General features: G+C 36.2%; 1 protein-coding gene across 1 annotated transcript in view; it reads left to right on the forward strand.

Annotated features, from left to right (window-relative positions):
- Window positions 1–19619, forward strand: part of LOC114055902 (calcium-activated potassium channel subunit alpha-1-like) — a gene marked incomplete at its 5' end in the record, with an annotated part of 191679 nt that overhangs the window by 124250 nt on the left and 47810 nt on the right. The window contains 3 exons of the mRNA XM_027880516.1: window positions 2360–2453; window positions 13995–14118; window positions 17031–17255. Of these exons, the coding sequence (XP_027736317.1) occupies window positions 2360–2453; window positions 13995–14118; window positions 17031–17255 (443 nt within the window). The remainder of the gene's footprint in view (window positions 1–2359; window positions 2454–13994; window positions 14119–17030; window positions 17256–19619) is intronic.

Raw genomic sequence — 19619 nt, forward strand, 5'->3', positions numbered from 1 at the left:
CTGTTTTCTCTTGTTCATAGAAATTCTTTCAATAATATCTACAGTTGTGTTATTTTAATGTAAGATTTTGCACATGGTCTTGATGTCTATGGATCTTCCTTAGACTGTTAAAATAGTATAAAAATACCCTTGCGGTGGCGTCTTGCATCTCTTGGCAAACATTCTGTAAGTCCACGGTAGCAGATTAAAATAAGTAAAATTTAGAATCTTTACTACCAAGAGAGCAAAACAGGTAATTTGTTAGATTCTAGAAGGAACACTTTGCATGGTTCTTGTTCCTTTGATCTTGTAAGTGGTGGATTCATCAGATTAGAATTGAATATTTATATCTGATAAAGAACAAGAAAGCACAGTGTACATTTTGAAACCTATTGTCTGTGTGGAATAGCATATGAATTACTTTTTTTTTTTTTTTTTTTTTAAGGAAGTTTAAAACAAGATTAGGCCATTTCCAAGAGTGTTTTGCAGAGCATGTTCTGAAAAAGCACCAACGCTTGCACCTTTTTTCAATCAGAAATACAAAGATATGAGCCATAAAATGATTCTGTGCATATTCACTTCATGGTACACATAGCTAAATACTGAAGTGCTCTTGTTTAATATGAACAAACTGTCCCAGAAATAAAATTTCAATTTGTATATTTTTGGGAATTTTCTATGGGCTTAGTTATCTCTCAGCCGAACAAAGAATGGCACTTGACTAATCATCAATAAGCATTTACACTAAAGGACTCTAATCTGGAAAAAAAAAGTCAAATGAGAAGAAAATGGCTTTATCTTTGGGGATGCTGCCCTAGAAGAGGAAAAAGTTAAGTTAGTGAATAAATCATTATTAGACAGTCCTTGTTCTAATCTAAATATTATTTCTTATACCACTCTTTGGGGCATTTATTTTGGGATTAGCTTTGTTTCGTTGAATTTTTTCTGTATTCCCTTTGCAATGCTTTCTTTGTTGTGAATCCCTTGTGCTTGGTGATACCAGGTCATATAAAGTGAGAGCACATCTGTCTTTTCAGGGTCCAATTTTTTGGTCTTGACCAAGGCAAAATGAAGTTCCATAACAGGCTTGGGCAAACAGACAGACATGGCAGGCTAGAAGGCAGTCTGTAGTAAATTGTGTCAGAAGAGGGCTATAGCAGAAGGCTGTTGCTTTACTTTTTCCAAGATAAGTCTAAGGCAGGTGACGGATAACCAGGTTTTGTTGTTTTTCCTATGTAGCTAGTTGCAAATAGTATTTTTTCTCAGCCTCCACTTGTGCACTGCTAATGTGTACTAAGCTCTTTTAATATAGATACTACTACTACTAATGTCTTCCCTTTTAGCTTTAAAGTAACATCTTCCTAGGCATCAGTTATCTTGTAGTATATTTTTCAGTTAATATTAGAAAAATAAAAAAGTTTCTTTTTCCTTCTTTATATTGGAATAGATCAACATTAGTGTGACTTTGAGAAAGCAGGTATAATGACAGCACATGTAAAGTTTACATGCAGATTATCAAGTGCAGTTATAATCCTGAAATAACAAAGATGTTGGTTAATTCTTATAGATGAGTTCTTAGGAAACTGCACTTACATAAGCAATACATATTGTGACGTAAGTTATGCAAGAGTAGTTTATGACTGGCAAAGTGTATATGATTTTAATGCTAGAAATTGATCTGTCATTGAAAATGCACCTCATCATCATTAAAAGATTGCATAACACATGCATCCTCTGTTATACAGGTATTGTCTCCCCACTTCCATTCAACCTCATTCTGTTCACTCCTGTTAAAACTCCCTTTTGTGAGAAGGGTAGAGCGATGAGGTCTGACTTGTGCTGGAGATTTGTGCACAATGGCAGGCTGCATTCACATTCCCGACGAACTGAATCATTGAACATCAAGGCATTGAATATTTTACATCTCTTCATGAAGACTCTGTTGTTTGGCATGTGAGGAGCAAGAACCAACTGGTGTCTAGTTCATTAGCAAAAGCAGGCTGGCAGCTGTTATGTTGATATTGCAAATAGTACTTTATCTGTCTGGAAATATAGCAGAGCACTAATTCTATTTTTCTGTAGCACAGATTAACTGATAATAACTCTAAAAATAACCCGAATGTGGTTCCCCCCCCTTTGTTTTTGAAGTATGAAACCAATTTGAACACCTGTGTTCAAAACCCTGATATTCTTCCCTGCTTCTATTTCAAACCAATCTCTTCGACTAACATGTATTTGATTTTTATTATTGTTGGGCCTATGTTAGCCTTGAAGTATCAGTGCGTGAATGGACATAGATTGTGTGTTCTTTGCTACTTCAGTTGTATTTCACATTGCACTTAGAGCAGTACTTAATCTCATAAGTTCCTTATATTTCCAGTTGAAGATGAGCAGCCGTCGACACTATCACCCAAAAAAAAGCAGCGAAACGGAGGCATGAGAAATTCACCCAACTCCTCACCCAAGCTGATGAGGTAAGACTGTAAGAAACCCATATCTTCATCTGCTTTCTTCCTTCCTTCCACTTCTCCTCCCCCCACATCAAAAATAAGGGGAGGGGGGGTGAAAAAAAAGATTGTTAGATGGTTTCTGAAAGGCTGAAGTATTTATTCTGTCAGCTTGTCAGCAGTTAATGATAGAGCTGAAAAAAAATTCTGTCATGAAAAACAGTTTGAAAAGCTGTTTGAAAAATACATAGGCTTTAAAGTCTTAGCTGTCACCCTGTCCTGTCCATGTGTAGTTCTTAAACAGCAGTGGCACTAATGATAGCACTAACCAATCAGGGGAACTCATGTGGTTAGTTTGCCTCAGGCAATTCTCTTTTTGTTGGATTCCCTCTGAGTACTGTTTTCTGTACTTAAGGCCATATGTGAGATGTATCATCACAATCAAAAATGAACCTGAATATTACCTTCCTTTTATCCTGTCGATTGAAATCAAATCTCAGTTAATTGATTTAGACTGATAAAAAAGTCTAATAATATATGTACTTGCCAAAGCAAAGTTCAAAACTAACACAGTTTTAGTCAAGCTAAAAGCACATTAATTATGAAGTACAGGGATTTTTAAGAGGGTAGTATATACTCTAAAAGTGGGTGATGAAAACATCATCTTGTTAGTGATATTTTTCCCCTGTTGCTGTGTGTACATTATTTTACAACAGTACTCCTTTGCATAACTAAGTAGTTTCCTTCCACAGGACAAATTACCTCTAAGAGATTTGTTGAAATGAGAACTGCAAAAAGAAATTGGAATCTATTACAATAATATGGCATTTTCATTCTATCTCTCTGTGCTTCACCTTTTACCTGCTCAAGTCAGTCAGAATAGGATCACATTGTAGACACTCAGTTTTCTGCAAGGAAGCTGTTCCTGCTCTGATTTTGCATATCTTAGGCATTCAGGCTAGAACCTCAGTCCATAATTGTATCCATAAATACTGTAGCAGAGATTTTCCATGATGTGTGTGTGTGTATATATATATATATATACAGAAAAATGTAAACTTATTTATACATGTAAACAGATACATGCAATTTGAGATTTATGTGTGTGTATAACTGTGACTGCTCAAGTGAAAAAAAATGCATACAAATATATCGTTCTTTCCATATATAAAATCCCTCAGTACTTTTATTATTGACAATTATTTTGTTCCTTTAATGATTCTGGATAACAGCTAGGCGATATTTTTCTTTGTATTTCAGTTACTAGACTGGGATTTTCTTCGGCCAGTTACAGAAGCATCCATATTTGTTTATTGTTTTTGCAATGTAGGGCGTATTCAAGGACGTAACTTCTACAAGTTGTCCTCATCTCTGTTTAGACTGCAGAACCAAAAGTGAGATTGATTCACAGAAGAAAATGCACCCAGCTGTGGGGTTTTTTTTCCTATTTACCATCTATTTCTGTTAAATGTATCATTAAAAGCTCTCTGCCTTCCTGTTAGCTCAGCCTTGTCCATATGACACTGATTTACATGCTTGTTTACAGTTTATGAGGAAGAATAAAATGAGCATACTGGCAAACTTCTCATTTTTATGGTGCCAGTTGTCATGCTAGCATCGTTTTCAATTTACTTACCTTTGGACAGTCCTCTTATCTTAATAGTTTTAACTGCTTAAAATTTAAATATGTGGGAGATCCCCCCCTCACCTTCCCCCAAACCCTAATTTTGGGGAAGTAGAAGTAAAAAGAAAGAGAGGGGGAGAGAGAGAGAGAGAGAGAAAGAGCTGAAGCATTTGGAGCTGAACACTGTCCCTGTTTGCTATGTAAAGTATGCCTCATTTCTTTGATCTTGAGTAATAATAATTCTGGGGAGTTATACTGTTTTCATATGCTTCAAAGCTGTGTCAAAGTTTTGCTGCTTAAGGGTACTTCTTTATTCTATTGGCTCTTGGGTACTGAGATGACAGGTCCTCTGTACTAGGTGCAGGCTTTTTCAAGTCATAGCCTTCAGCAAAACATCAAATTACCAAATACAGGGTAACATACTTCTACACAAATGCCTTTCCTGTAGATATATTATACCATATATATTAAATACTTTAGTGTTACACGGTACATTTTATGTGCAATAGAAAGTGATGGTTTGAGGTAGCCTTAGGGGTACTTTTTTCCACAAGCAGAAAAAGCTAGTGTATACCGTATCAAGTATGGTTTTTACAGGACTTTCTGCCCGAAGGCCTTTGTAAATAAGTAATGATCAACAGATTGGCTGTGGGTTTTTGAAAAGCATGCCTGTGTCAGTTTGCATGATGGGGGAAGATTTTCAAAGTAGAGCCTGCTTTCATTGCCTGCTGAAGAGGGACTGAGGGAGAGTAGTCGTCCTGAGCCTGAGCTGTCTGCTCAGTAGCACATCAGAATTGCTAAACACAGGTTGAGCAGGGAGTGGAGAACTTGCCAGGCTTCCAAATTCAGACATTGTTTTCTTCCTCTTCTTCACTGCTGCTAAATTTATTCTCCAGCTCTGTGTTCGCACCCTCAGCCTCTCCCCAGACCCAACAGTCTCTTCGTTTTAGTCTTTATCTACACTGACTTAACTTTGGTTCAAGTCGCTAAATAAGACAAAATGGATTGAATCAGATGAGAGCTCTGTTAAGCTTTGTTTGTAATGGTCAAACTCTTTCTTTCTTTCCAATAAACGAAGGTGGACTGTATTATCTGCTATTTTGTATCCTCATAATTTACCTAAAGTGACAGGTACTTGCTTTCCTGCCCAGAAATCTTTAGTGTATAGCAGCTAGAAGTACCCAAGAGGTAAATCTGTCATGTCTGTAGCTGGTATTTATCTTTGCAAGTTTTTTCCTAAATTTACTTTAAAAGCTCCTTTTCAAAGTCAATTTTGACCCTGTCCTACCTGCCTTGAAACAGATGGCTACTTTGCAAATTTTTCTTCAGCTATGGTCCTGGATCTAGAAGGGTGCTCGAGGACAAGAAGTCTGGAGCATGAAAAGGACAAATATGTGAAAAGTTCATTTATAAATTTTAATCTCAATTGTGACTTTTGAATCATGCTCTGAGCATCCCTGCAGTTAGAATAATGTTCAAAATGCTGCATAGATTTTGACCACAGTAGCTAGGTCAAATCAGGAAAGAAGGTATTATGCTATGGGATAAAACTTTATGACTTCTGCTGTCACTAGAGCAGAACAGAGAATAGAAACTGTATCATAGGAATTCCCAGGGACATCATGACAAGTGGTCTGACCTGGTCAGAAAATGGGAGTTTTTGAGATTTACTCACACATAAGTAGAAAGTTGTATACCAAATGTGAACCAGATAAATAGATTGGAGGCATCTTTTTAATGTCAATTTCTTGATGACTCTAAATTACAATAAATTACTGCTATAAATAGATGATTGACATACAAATGTTCTTTGTGTACATCACAGGTGGTCTAAATTCACATTTAGAAAGTCACTCTTCTAACTGAATCCTGTATCACATCAAATGACATGAGCAGAATCACACTGATGCAATACTAGAAGAGTCTAATCAATCAGAAACAAATACTTCAAATTCCAACAATAGATACAAATGCAAATTAACCAGAAAAATACTCTGCATTGTCATGGTTATTTTTACCTGTCTCACATCAGCAAAAGTCTGTCCCATTAAACCCACAAGAATATGGATACTTCTTAAAAATAACTTAAACTCCAACAGGAAAAAATAGCTACTTCTCCTGTTGAGATGTGAACACAAGGACATCCTATTACAATAAAAAGTACAATTTAAATGGAAGGAAAAGGAAGGAAAGCTGTGAGTGACAGAATAATCACATATCAGGTCTCCTTCATGAGACAGAGAAGAAAAGTAGAACCAGTCGATGCCTTTCATGTCATGTAGCAATATCAGTCACCTGTTCATCTCAGTTGCAGGTTTTGATGCATATTATTGATGAGGAGCCATGTTAACTATGAGGAGGCTATGTTGTCTGAATATCAAATAGCAAAGCTAGTTTTAAAAAAAATATGTCATTTTGGATTCAGAATGACCAGTAAAAATGTGAAAGGCCTGGCTATAAATCAAAAAAGCCACTTAAAGGGATTGTTGCTGAGGCTCAAGTTCATACTTAATGCTTTTCTAGCTGCTACTGCATGAGTGGAATACACTGACTTGAAGGAAATGTCAGCCCAGCTGAGTCAAACTACCTCTTAATGCAAAAACAAATAGCATATGACAGGGCCCAAGGGGCTTGAAGAGCAAACAAATAGTTTGTCCCTGTCCACTCTATATGTAGTGGTGTAGTTGACATAGGCCTCTAGACAAGTAGCATACTCAGCAAAGGGTCATTATCATTAGTGTCCCTGATCACATAAGAATCAGAGGCATCAGAGGACACTGGGTTTTCAGTGTGTTGCCAAGGAGAATTTCGTAAGCCTGAGGATTTTTTTTGATCGAGTATCTTAAATAATTCCCAACCAAACCATAAAACTTGCTCAGAGACTGTCAAAACCCAGCTAAGTGACACAGAAAAAAAGTGAGCTCTTTGGCATACATTTCCAGAAGCCTAATGAGATTATTTATCTGAAGTTGAGAAGGAAACCTCCTGTCTTTTTTCCTGAAGTTAGATATAATATTCTAAGTATATGAACAATGGCTGTGCACATTTATCTCCTCATCCACTCACTAAGCCACATCCACTTAAATGTACATATACATTTCTGCTCTTGTGGTACTCAGGATGAATCTGTATTGCCCCTGCCATTGTAGTGCTGCCCTTTCACAAGCTGGAACTGTGAACTTTCTCACAGAAACCAAAAGAAAAGTGATGACAAATCTAGAGGGAAACATTTCTCAAGCCAATACTGGTAAAATAATTTCAGTCTGATCATTTCCCATGACTCTCTTAAACTAGGCATGAAGGTAAGGTTGAAAAGGTGAAAGCTCACTGATTAACCATAATAATAGTATATATTTACATCTCTCAGCCTTGTAAATTTCCATCATGTACTCTCAAATTTATATCCTGCCTTTAGGCAGTGCTACTATGCAACAATAACCAAGTTGCAACCCAGCAGGTATCTAACAGCACATTTCACCTCTTCATTCAGTCTTACTTCACTACAACCAACATGAACAACAGGAATAGTTAAGTGTTATGTCACTATGTTATCTTAGACCTGTTTTTAACAAGTTTCTAGAATTATTTGAATGATAGGTGGTATTATATGTTAGCCTTCTGACTTTTGCTACCATTGGTAGTTGTGTTGTAAACCATAGGAATAAGAACAATATCAGACTTTTTTTTAATATTATTGTGAAATCTTTCACAAGGCTTTCTGAGATGAGACAGCAGTGCTGGGAAAGAAAAGGAGAATTTTCCAGCAAAAAAAAAAATTATTATTTTTTATGGAGTTCAAGATAATAGAAGATCCACTCAGATCAAGGCAATGGAAGGAATAAGCTCTTTAGCTCTAAACTGGGTTTAAAGAATATGTGTTCTTATATATAGGAATGAATAAGAATATATGTGTTCTTATAAACTTCAACTATCAAATGTGGTAGCTTCTATCATAAAGTCACACATTTCATTTAAGTGACAAAAACAATGCTGTATTTTATGGTACCACCTAACTGTGGGTTTATTTTTTTCAAATGAAAAATTATTTTTTTAGGTGCATTCTCCTACCCCTCAAAGATTGCTAGTTCTGCAACTTCAGTAGATAAAAATGGAAATATTAGAGCCAATAGACACACTGACTTTGTAAATTGTCTCCCCCTCATTAAATTGCTTATGTAAAAGTCTAGAAGTTAACTATTTTGTTACTTTTTAATGTGAGAGGATTCATACTTCAGAAGCATATTCTGATCATGTCCTGAGGTATCAAGATATTTTAAAGAGCAAGATTCTTACAGGTAACAGCTTTATATCAGTACTGTTAGTAGTCTTGATAAATTTTTTTGAAATCTTCAGTAAGGCTTCTGAGGATGATAGAAACATTTGGGCAGAGCAAGAGGAAAAGAAGAATTGTTAGTTTTCTTAGCACTATAATTCAGCCCATTAGATAACACAGGGCACTACGTACCAACCAGTGTATTAGATATTGTCTAGTTTTCAGATTTAGGGAAAAAGACAGTATGAGATTGTAGCCAGTATTAGGATAGCTTCTGAATATGACAATGAAAGCATTTAACAGTAAACTGCAGATTTTCCTTCTCTTGTCACACTGGGTTTTCTTCTCTAAAACCCAGTGCATTTGGGCACTGAATCCTTAGAAATTTCATTTCTGATTAACCTGTGAAAGTAAAGATCAATGAGAGAGTGTCATTAGTGTAACACACATAGGCAACAAACTCTCATTACAACGTAATGCTATCCACACAGACTGCAGGGTCACAGAGAATGGCTAATGGTAGCCGACAAATGTTGGGTGTATTAGTCACAAAACATTTGCTGAATTCCATCAGAATGTCTTGACAACCTTCATAGCTAGTCCCAGCGAGCTGCTAGAGTCAGTGGAGTTTGCCTGTGACAAGCCGTCACTCTGTCTTGGTTGAGCTTTATAGCACCAGTCAAAGCAATCAGAGAAGATTGAAGTGACAGAGGCCTACTGAGTAAATAGTGAAACATGCAGCACATCATGAAATATTCAGCCAGGGTGTAAAAGCTCTAAATGCTTTTTCAATTATTAGCACCTGCACTGGCTGCATACATCTAACACTAACAGCATGTTAATTGCCACAATTTGTTAGGATAGTTGTAGGAGAAATTTCAAAGACATGAGACATTCTCTAGCATGTCTTCAATTCCTATTTTACCTTTGACAAACCCATTCCTTCCTCCTAAAATTATGTGTGTACACACTCTTTTAAAGATATATTCACAAAAGTCAAGTAGGAAAACCTGAAATTCCTGTACCACAGGTAGCGTGAGTTTCAAGACCCTGAATCTTGAGCAGCTAACCATCTTTTTGTGTGCAAAATCCAGATACATTATATCTACCTGAGAAAGGCATAATTGCAGACTTTAACAAACACAGATTAAAGGGCAGTTGTGTTTTTTCCCAGATGTGTTTTGCTCTTGACTTTATATAAGGAGAATTTTGTTGGAGGCCAGAATGAAAATTAGCCAAGACATTGTCTTAATAATGTGTAAAGACTATCAGACTACAGTTTATTTTCAAACAGCACCGGGGTCCTCCCTACTGGTTGTATACTGTTCTTGTTCTCAGTGCTCTGCATGTTGAGTAGTTCCACTGCAGATCAATGAGGGTATGTTGCTCATTGCATATAAATAGCAAGAGGGTTAAGAAAGGGTGACAAAATGCAAGGTTATGCTAAACAATAGTCATTTAATGAGGCAGCCATTTAGTCTGGCATGGTCTTTTCAGTTCTGTCCGTCCCCAGTCAGTACTCAAAAGTTTCAGACTTAAAAACTCCAATTTTGCAGTAGTTATAAATGTGTTCTAGGAACACAGTGCTCTTTAAAATGTAATGCTGACTTCCTTGCAGTAGGTTTGCTGGAAGTGGGATTTATGGTTTTGCTTTAGGCTGTTGTCTTCCAGGCAGGCTTTTTGGGGTTGCAGCTGTAGCATGGCATTTAGCGTCATTTTCAAGTTTAATTGCACATAAGTGGCATTATATGCTCTTCAAAACCTTGAAAAGATGGTACTTTGCTCTTCCTTCTAAGTCATGCGTATGTAATATCTGCCATAAGAACCTGAGAAGCTATTTTTAAACTAGGGTTATGGATGATGGAAATCTAACTTTTCTTCCTTTCCTCCCATGCAGGCTATACATGCCTGCCTTTTCCTAGATGGAATGACCAAATGCTTTGGTCATTGCAAATGACAAAAACCAACATCTCAATTAAAACAAAGAGTATGGATTTAATTGTTAGGTGTTTTTCTGCCTATGATTTGAATTTTTGAAGCAGACAACTTTACAGCCTGGGAGACCACAATAATTCAGCACAGATATAAGCATTTCTACAGTAACCTGCCAATGTGACTCAAGCACAGCTTGACAGGGCCATCTTCAAGGGCGAAGAGGCAGAGAGGCTCTAGAAACCTTCAGTCCATGATTTGGCTGTAAGGGCAACAACTGTAATGCTTTGTGTAATATAAATTTTAATGGGAAGAGGGTGTCCAAATGCCTTAGGCAGATTTGACAGTCTTGGCCTCTCTGTGTGTCTGTCTTAATTAATTTTTAGTATTTGCCAAAAAGGTTTAGATCATCAGATTAATGAGGATGTATGTGTCCAAAGTAGTAATCCTATTTTATTACTGTTCTGATCAATTCCATTTTTGAGTATACAAGGCAGCATATCTTCTAACATTTGAGGACAAAGTTGGACCTTAGTACCAAAGAGTTTTCAACCTCCATAGACATCTTCGGGGATCACTTTACTGAGAATGAATGAACATTGTTTAAAGAGAGATTAAAATAATATCTTAGCCCAAAAGATTTAAATTTAATAAACACACTTACATGTAAAACCCCATAGATTCTGAAACACAAAGTGTGGCTAGTCTTATCACAGTTTCCTCAGGCAATAATCCATTCTCCTAGAGTAGAAGTAGTACAGTAGTATCTCTTAGCATGCTTTCCTGTTGTGTGTCCCATCCTGTTTGCTCCCTTTAAAGTTTCGCCTTGCTGTACTCCAAGCAGTGAAGCAGAGAGTCTGAACAGTTTATGATACTGCGAATAGGTTCATGTATTGATTTAAAAACAAAACAAACAAAAAACCCACCAAGAAAAATCAAATAAAAAGCCAACCAAACAAAAAACAAAGCAAAAAAACCCAAAACCCTAAAGCTTTTTTTTAAAAAAGTCACAATTTATTACCTAAAATTTCAACAGGGAGTTATATCTGACAATTCATGTTCTATTTTCTTTCCATAGCCCACTTATGTTTAAATCTAAGATATTCTAGTAAACCTTTGCCACAAGCTATTTTGAATATTCCTTTTAGGATGCAAAGCCCAATAGAACTATACTAGGCTTTCAGTGCTCATACTCTAAAAATTGCCTCAAACCTCAAGGCATTTGACCATAATTGATGTCAAATATCTGTTACCACCTGCTTTGTTATAACATTCCTTTTAATTTGCATAATTTCTGTGAATTGTTTTTGTGACTGGGATTAGAGTATTACTAAATACTCATTTGTGTTAAAGCTTCAGATGATCTATTTAATTTTATTTTCAGATCAGAAAAGAAACACTGATTAGAAAATTAGAATGAGGCATTTTTTTTTAAATTGCTTTATTATAGTTTCTCTGATGAAGGGTGGGGGAAAAAATTCCTTCTTATCTGTATTTGATTTCTGAAAGGAAAAGAAGGTGATTTAATCAGTGAACTTGGCTTTTGTTTCAGTGCTCTTCTAGGAAAACTCATGAAGAAATGTTTTGTGAAAGTATTGGGGGGGGAAAACATAAACCCTAAAGCAACAGAAAGAAAGATATTTCTCAGTGGAAACTCCTTAAGATTCCTAATCTTTTGACAAACTTTCTTATTTTGAAACTTATAGCTAACCCATTCCATTGGTGAAAACAGCTAGGAGAAAGCACCACTAAATGTTATCTGAACATTATTAAAACCTTTGAATGTTACAGTGTTCACAGTTGCAGAACTTACTGTACTACGTGCAACTATGAAAAGATGGGGAATTCCCAGTAAACAGCATCACAGTTAGCTGTCAGTCAAAACTACCGTGGCTGCAGGTTGCTGATAAATGGAATAAGAGAATGTAGAGTCTAGATATTTTTCTAGAAATTAAAAAGAAAAGAAGGAAAACACAACAAAAATTCAACCAAACCCTCACAATAGACCCCTTTGGTACAGCTTTTTCATCTCTGCTTCTTACAAAAGAGATAGCATACTTAGGCAAGGCTTGTCATTATTAAACCTGGAGTAGGGTCAGAGACTCCAGGTAATCCCCTAGAGGCTTCTCAACTGCCAGTTTCAACTCTGAAAACATAGTGTTTCTTTTTTCTAGATGAGTCTGATTTATACCTTTGCCATGTAGTGCATTGATTGTTTTAAAGCATCAAAAGATTCTTGTTTAAGTGGAAAATTGTATTAATAGTTTCTCAGCTTTTTTTGAGGAACTTTCTTTGGAGTTGATCCTGTTTGAATGAAATGTGTGAGAATTTTCCAGTGATTTCAATGGGTCTGTTATCAGTGATTATAAAATTACACTAAATAATCACATTGATTAAATTCAAGATTATACCTTTCTCAGGCCTGCAAATATAACTGTTGGTTGTGTGGTAATTTACCATACTATATTCAGGGTAAATTAACCGATATCACACACTGTGTTCACAGTCTGTTTTAGTAGATGATACAGAAGTGAGGTTCTTGCCACAGTATGCTGGCTCTAATGCTTTAAAAGCAGGAAACTTTGCAGTTTTAAGAGCTCAGACAGTGTGGACATTTCTTTAACAGGCTTCAAAAGGCAAACTTCTTGAAAATTTGGATACCTGTCTCAGAGCACTTAGCATATTCCTACATTGCAGACGTTTTCTTCCTTGAAATGTTACAATTCTGTATCAGCATATTTCAAGCATTCATGACAAAAAAACAGGGTAAAGACTGTGGCTTTCCAGACAAAACTCGATTCCCTCATTAATTTTAAGATTTGAGGGTCAGTTTACCCTGTGCCTTGTGAACACAATTCTCCTAATGCTATTGTATAATGCAGTCACTTAGGGGTCTTCATTAGCATCTGAGAGTGTTGGAGTCACTTAGTACTTAGCTTAATGTTTGATTTTAGCATATAAATTAAAGAACTGTATGTATCTGTGCTTAGATGTAGCTGTATAGCTGGAAAGCAAGTTTATAAAAATGTCTTTCATTTGCTTCTCCTTTGAGAAGCTGTGTGCTTTAAAATCTTACTGCAAAAACACTTAGAAGGTTATCACAGGTAGAGTTGTCAGAGCAAATGGACATTGTTGTTTGGTATTAAAATCATGTATTCCAGATGTGGGCATTTGTTAGTCAGTCTGCTCTAAAATGACATACTGTTGAATCTTTAAAGGGCTTCAGTTTGGGAAAGCAAAATATGATTGGGCAAATTGCTAAAATATTTAAAGTGCAGCCTGTTAAAGCTTTTACTGTGAAGAGCATCACGTCAGAAGTTGTATGTGGTAAAAGCAAGTAATTGGCTTTCCATACTTATGCCAGTCAGTCAGCATGGGGCTCTGTTCCTATCCCTTCCACTTCATTGCAGATGCCTATAGCAGCTCTGATATTTATTTCAGAGGGGTGGGCCTGGAAAGAAAAAGAAGAACTTTTATGGATCATGATGGTGTCAGAAAACCCTATTTAAAATTAAATGCTTATTTGTATAGGAAGAGTATAGAAATCCTTTGAAACTGCACCCAAAATTTAAAAACTGACTTTTCTATTCAGTTTTTGTTTAAAAATGTCCTCATTGAAAGCATATTAAAGTGCATTTTTTTAGTTTTATTCGTCTTCATACACAGCTCTTGGGATATTTTTCCATCCATAATTCATAATATTTTCCATTTATGTTGTCCTCAACTTGTTTTTCCCCAGGCATGACCCCTTGTTAATTCCTGGCAACGAGCAGATTGACAATATGGATGCCAACGTGAAAAAATATGACTCTACAGGAATGTTTCATTGGTGTCCAGCCAAGGACATTGAAAAGGTTATTTTGGTAGGTATTGATGATAAGTTGTGTTTCAAAAGAGGTTAGGTGAACCACAGAGCTGATGTACTATGGATTAATAAATTAGTCTCTACTATTAGGAAATCCAGCATAGTGAAATCAGAAACACAGCGTAATGAAACCAAAGCTAGCATTTTGGTTAAAGCTTTATGATTACATAAATCTTTATGCCAAGTGCAACAATAAAAATTTGTCCAAAACAGAAAATTCCTTTTTCATAAGCTGAAATTTGTATATCTGGTTTAAATCTTTAGAGAATTAAGATTGGAAATATTTAAATGTTTATGTACCCCATTTATCTTTTTACACAAGGTAGTATTGATTCTAATACAGGCAAGTGTTGCTTTGCATTGTCTCTTATTTATTGATGTTTTACTAATTATTATAGTTGATTATTTATTAATTTGGCTCTCTTAGAACTTCTGTCTCAATTTCCAGTGTTTCAAGATGCCCAAATAGGCGAGAGCAAGTAGTGCCACTACTCTGACTTTCTAGCATGTTAAAGCGAGCCTATTCTATGTTTGTTTCATTTTTTAAAATGGGAAAACCATCAAGTCATTAAAAGTAATTAGAAGGCCTGTCACAGTCTATTTTGAAAGTCTGTGCCATTTGTGTTCATATACTCATACCTAAGAGTAGCAAGCAACTAACTCTAGATCTCATACACAAAACTGATTATATTTGAAATGAAGTCCCTGGTGGATCTTCACTTTGTCGCACTTCATAAAGCTTTTCCCAAGCCTGCTCTGTTAGATTTTCCTGCACTGTGGCACGGTGTAGCCAATGATGGTGACAGCCTCAGTTATTCTATCGGGGGTTAAAAGCTTGTCTCTAGTTCTCTTCAGGGGTTTCTGTAATAACTGTGACATTGCCTGGAATTACAATATTGGTGTGTAAACCGTCAAGCAAGTAAATTCCAAATTCTACAGATGGAGCTCTGAGATGGAGTTTGGCTGAACAACTTTAAATAGTATGCATTTGTATATAATCAACAGGCAAGCGGGGGCAGCCCTGCTGTACAATACTTTGTAATAGACAGAAATAGAAATCTGCTTCCATGCTATTAGCACATTTTAGCTGACAAACTTTGCATGTTGTCCCACTTAGAAAAGCAGTCCTCCTAAAATGGTGCTGAGGAGTGCATCATTCATCATCTCTTGGTTATACCATGTTAATTTTTTCTACTACCAGCCTGATTGTGCAAGTCTGTCCAAGTTCTTTCTGCTTCATGCATCGTCACCAATAAAGACACTGCCAGCAAAATGCTTCCCTACACCTTTTCAAAATCACAGTCCACAATTTATGTCTACATTCATATCCATGCAAATTTAATGCTGTCCTTAGAGACCACACAAGTACAAATTAGTGCATAATTTGAAGATGATGGGATTTCCCAGGTTGTCTCCTAATTGATACTTGATGATGCCTCAATCAGAAAATCATTTTTCAGCCCAAGGTCTGTTTTGACCCTCTGACGTGCCATCAGTAACTGGTAGTATGGAGGATTTTTTGCTATACAGTCAAATGTACGTACGGATCAGTGACAACAGACTGACATTTTTTGCATAATTGTTTTCAAGACTTGGTCTCTCTCTTGTAAAGTCTGGGTATTCCAGACCCTTTGGCATGGGGCAACTTACATGTTTCACTTGAGTATTCATTCATGTCTTCTGTTTGAAGGGCTAAGACAACTGTTGTGGTCAAGCTATATGAAAGTCAGTGTAATTGCCCTGGAGAAATTAAAAGCTCATGCATTTTTTAACTGATGAGAAAACTTCTAATCAGAGTTCCCATTCTTCCTGCACAGTGAGCATATCTGCTGCATATTCCATTCTGTATTGCAAATCACCATGCTTCCATACTTTAGAAAAATGACATATACTATGGATAAATAAGAGGATAATTTTACAATTCACCACTGGCTTTTATATCTAATGGTACTGAGTGTACAACTTCTTGGCAATATGGTATTAGTGGATCTCCAGCTATTTGATGGAGTATGACAATGCTAAGATTGGCTTCAGAACTTAAGGTCATTTTTTTTTCATGACTTTATTTAATCATCTTGATGTTTGAGTTGCATGCTCAACTGACCTAACAAATGATGAAACTAGTGCAGAAATTTATTTTTATCATTGAGACAAGAAGATAATTCTGGAAATCTTTTAAATATTCTCCATCAGACCTTTTTGCTTCTATCTGTTCAACAACTCAGGAAATCCCATTGGCCTGAAAATTTAACATTAGTAACAAACTTGCACTAATTTTTTCTTACTGAGAGAAGCTCTGTGGAGTATAGTGAGCATCCATAGTAAAAGGGAGCAGTGTAGAGCATTCTTTGATTGCTTCTCAGAGTAACAGCAGCTTGTCCTAAAATAAGAACTTTGTCTGTAGGAGGCTGTGGTCCTCAATTCACAATATCTGGGTAATACCATGAAGTGCTACTATGACCATTGGGCTCTCACATTTTCCTTTTCAAATTGGTACTGAAAAAACTCAACTAGTCATTCATCAGCTAGGGCATGGGTTTGCATCTCTTTTCTATAATTCTACTGGTTAAATATGCAGTAGGTTAAAGTCTGTCTAAACCCTTAGTGCTTTGGTTATAGCCAGAGCCACCATCCACATGTGTAGAATCTTAGACAGGACTGGAATTTGGTCCGATACAATGTCTTACCAAACACCAAAGGATTTGCAAACAAGAAAGAAATTTTCTTCTTCTGAACACATTTAATGAAAGATAAATAAGGGTAAAATGAACAGCTGTTATCAAACTGCTTCTTTGTGCATGAACAATATTGACAGTTGTGTTTTTCCTGGTTTTAAACTCAATGATTTAAGATTCCCTTTGTTTCATTTTTCCCTTGTCTTTTGTTTTGTTTTGTTTGTTTTTTTTTTAGACTCGAAGTGAAGCAGCGATGACAGTTTTAAGTGGGCATGTAGTCGTTTGCATATTTGGGGATGTTAAATCTGCTTTGATTGGATTAAGAAATTTAGTGATGCCATTACGAGCCAGCAACTTTCACTACCATGAACTCAAGCACATTGTGTTTGTGGGTTCACTTGAATACCTGAGAAGGGAATGGGAGACACTGCATAACTTCCCCAAGGTTTCAATCTTGCCTGTAAGTTCAAAAGCCATATTATTGATACTTTGTTATTTAGGACACCAGCTGGACAGATTCGTATTGACTTTGATCTTAGGCTTTTTTACTTTTGTCTACTTATAGGCCCGAGGACTTAGATTTTTGCCTTTACTGTGTCTATGAAAACAGAGCCCTGTGAGACCTTATTAGAAGATATTTGCCGCAGTGTTTGGTTCCTTGTCATCCTCATCGGATGAATTTCAGCTGCTATCAGATGTATTGGCTGTGTTATGTATTGAACATTGACTGTAGTGCACGGCATGTAGCTAGTTCTGATGTTGTGATTTCTTTGACAGAATGACAGTAGTTATTGATGACATTATTTATGTATTTTTACCCACAAAACCTTTGAAAAAAATTATAGTTTATCTACGTAATATCTATCTGTATTCTTAAAAACTTTGGTGGACTGGTCTGCTTTATAAGGAACAGTGCCATGGCATTTCAGTTCAGAGTTCTGCTGTACTCATGTGTGGAAGTGTATCATCAGGGAAAACCCTGATCCTTTTTAGATCAATGAAAAGCTCCTATTGATTTTAGTAGGTGCAACCACTAAAACCACAATTCCAAAGTCCTTTTTCTCCTATATATCATTATCATTCGCTCACATACCCAAAATGTAGAATCAAGAGCTCCAGGACTAATAAAGGAAGCCCTCCAAAGTAGTGATCTTAGGTGGCCATATCTATAAATGATAGGCAAGAGGGAAACCAGCTCATGGTATAAGTATGAAAAAGAATCCTCTGTATGTTGCATAGTAAAGTTGGTTTAGATGTTTTTTTCAGAATGAAAAATTGTGAGTTTACTAGTTCTTAATAATTTTGTTTCAGCAGTAAAAATAAATAAATCAATGATTGATGTAACCTTAACTGAATAATTGGAAAAATAGCTACAGAATGAAAGGACCGTCTTCACTTTTTGATTAATTCAGACTGCAGGTCTTTGTTACTGTAAATCCAGTTTTAGTGTTAGCCCTTGGCTTTTTTCTGTAACCTGATCCAACAGATGGTGTCAGAAGATTCTCTGCTGTCACAAAAAGAGTGTCAATATCAGATTTGGTCACTTAATATCCTCCTCCTTCTGCCAATTCCTTTTAATTCCAGTCACTGTGAAGGCTAAAGACTATGGAATCAGAATACTGTTGAACAGTTGGTACTGTTGTGGACGTCGGCAGAACTACACAGCAGAATATAATCCAGATACTACTTCCAACACATAATGTGTATCCATTATTATAATGCATTTTTGTAAAGCTTCGATTCTGACTTCTGAAGAGGAAGCATACACCAATTCTATTTTCCCCAGTTTACACTCAGATGTAGAGTAGTTTCAGACTAATTTTGACTTAAACAGCTAAAATAGTTAGTCAATGCATCTTTAAAAATACAGATTTTTGTAAAGGAATAGTATCTGACACAGTAATCAAAGGTGCTGAAGACCACCCAGACTTCATTACTGCTTTTTCCAATTTTTTTTTCCCCAGCCTATCTGGTTCAAAATAAAATGATATGATGTGAAAAAGAGCAGCATAATTCTGATCTAATTATACTAATTAAATAATCTACTAAAATTTCTGAGATTATACTTGTAGGAATCGTGTTAAAGGGAGGTCACTCAAACTCACTTCCTACTTCTCTGTGCTTTGGTTCACAAGATAAAACTTGCTGCTGATATCTGATGGAGATGTGGTTACAGCTGAATATAAAAAAAAATTGTTCTGGTTTGAAAAAAAAAAGTGGACATTTAATTTGAAGTCTATATTAAAGGAGGCCTTTAAGCTGCTGAGTAAACTCTTAAAAAGTAGGCAAATGCCAATTTTGAATATCCTCAGGCAGCCTTAATTCTGTCCCTTTGCATAAAATCATTAGGACTAAGCCTTTAATTAATTACATGATTGCATATTATTTTTCCCCACAGTAATCCTGCTTCATTTGGTGCACAGTTCAGACACAAAGGGCAGGATTAGGGTGGCAGGAATAATCATATCCAAACTTTTGAGTAGTTTATAATGAAATCATATCTGTGTGATATATACTGTTTTTCACAAGGTTGCATGCCTTAAATTATTGAAAGTAACATGGAATAATTAAGCTGGTATCTGAGACTACATAGCAGTCACTGAAAAAAAATTGAGCTCCTTCTTCACTGCATGCATTTTAAATTCACTTTTGCATTGAATATTCTCAGTGGAGTTCAGGAGATGTTCACCATGAATGATCAGGAGATAGAAGAGTAGGGTCTTGACTTGGTTCTCTGAAAGTCACTGTGTGACAAGGGGACAGTTATGTCTCCTCATCATTAGGGTCTTTGGGTACCAAACCATGTGAGGCAGCAGAGCACAAT

The sequence above is a fragment of the Empidonax traillii genome, unplaced genomic scaffold (assembly GCF_003031625.1).
Source record: "Empidonax traillii isolate 1590-97213 ecotype Southwest subspecies unplaced genomic scaffold, ASM303162v1 scaffold71:size1317347, whole genome shotgun sequence".
Classification (NCBI taxonomy): domain Eukaryota; kingdom Metazoa; phylum Chordata; class Aves; order Passeriformes; family Tyrannidae; genus Empidonax; species Empidonax traillii.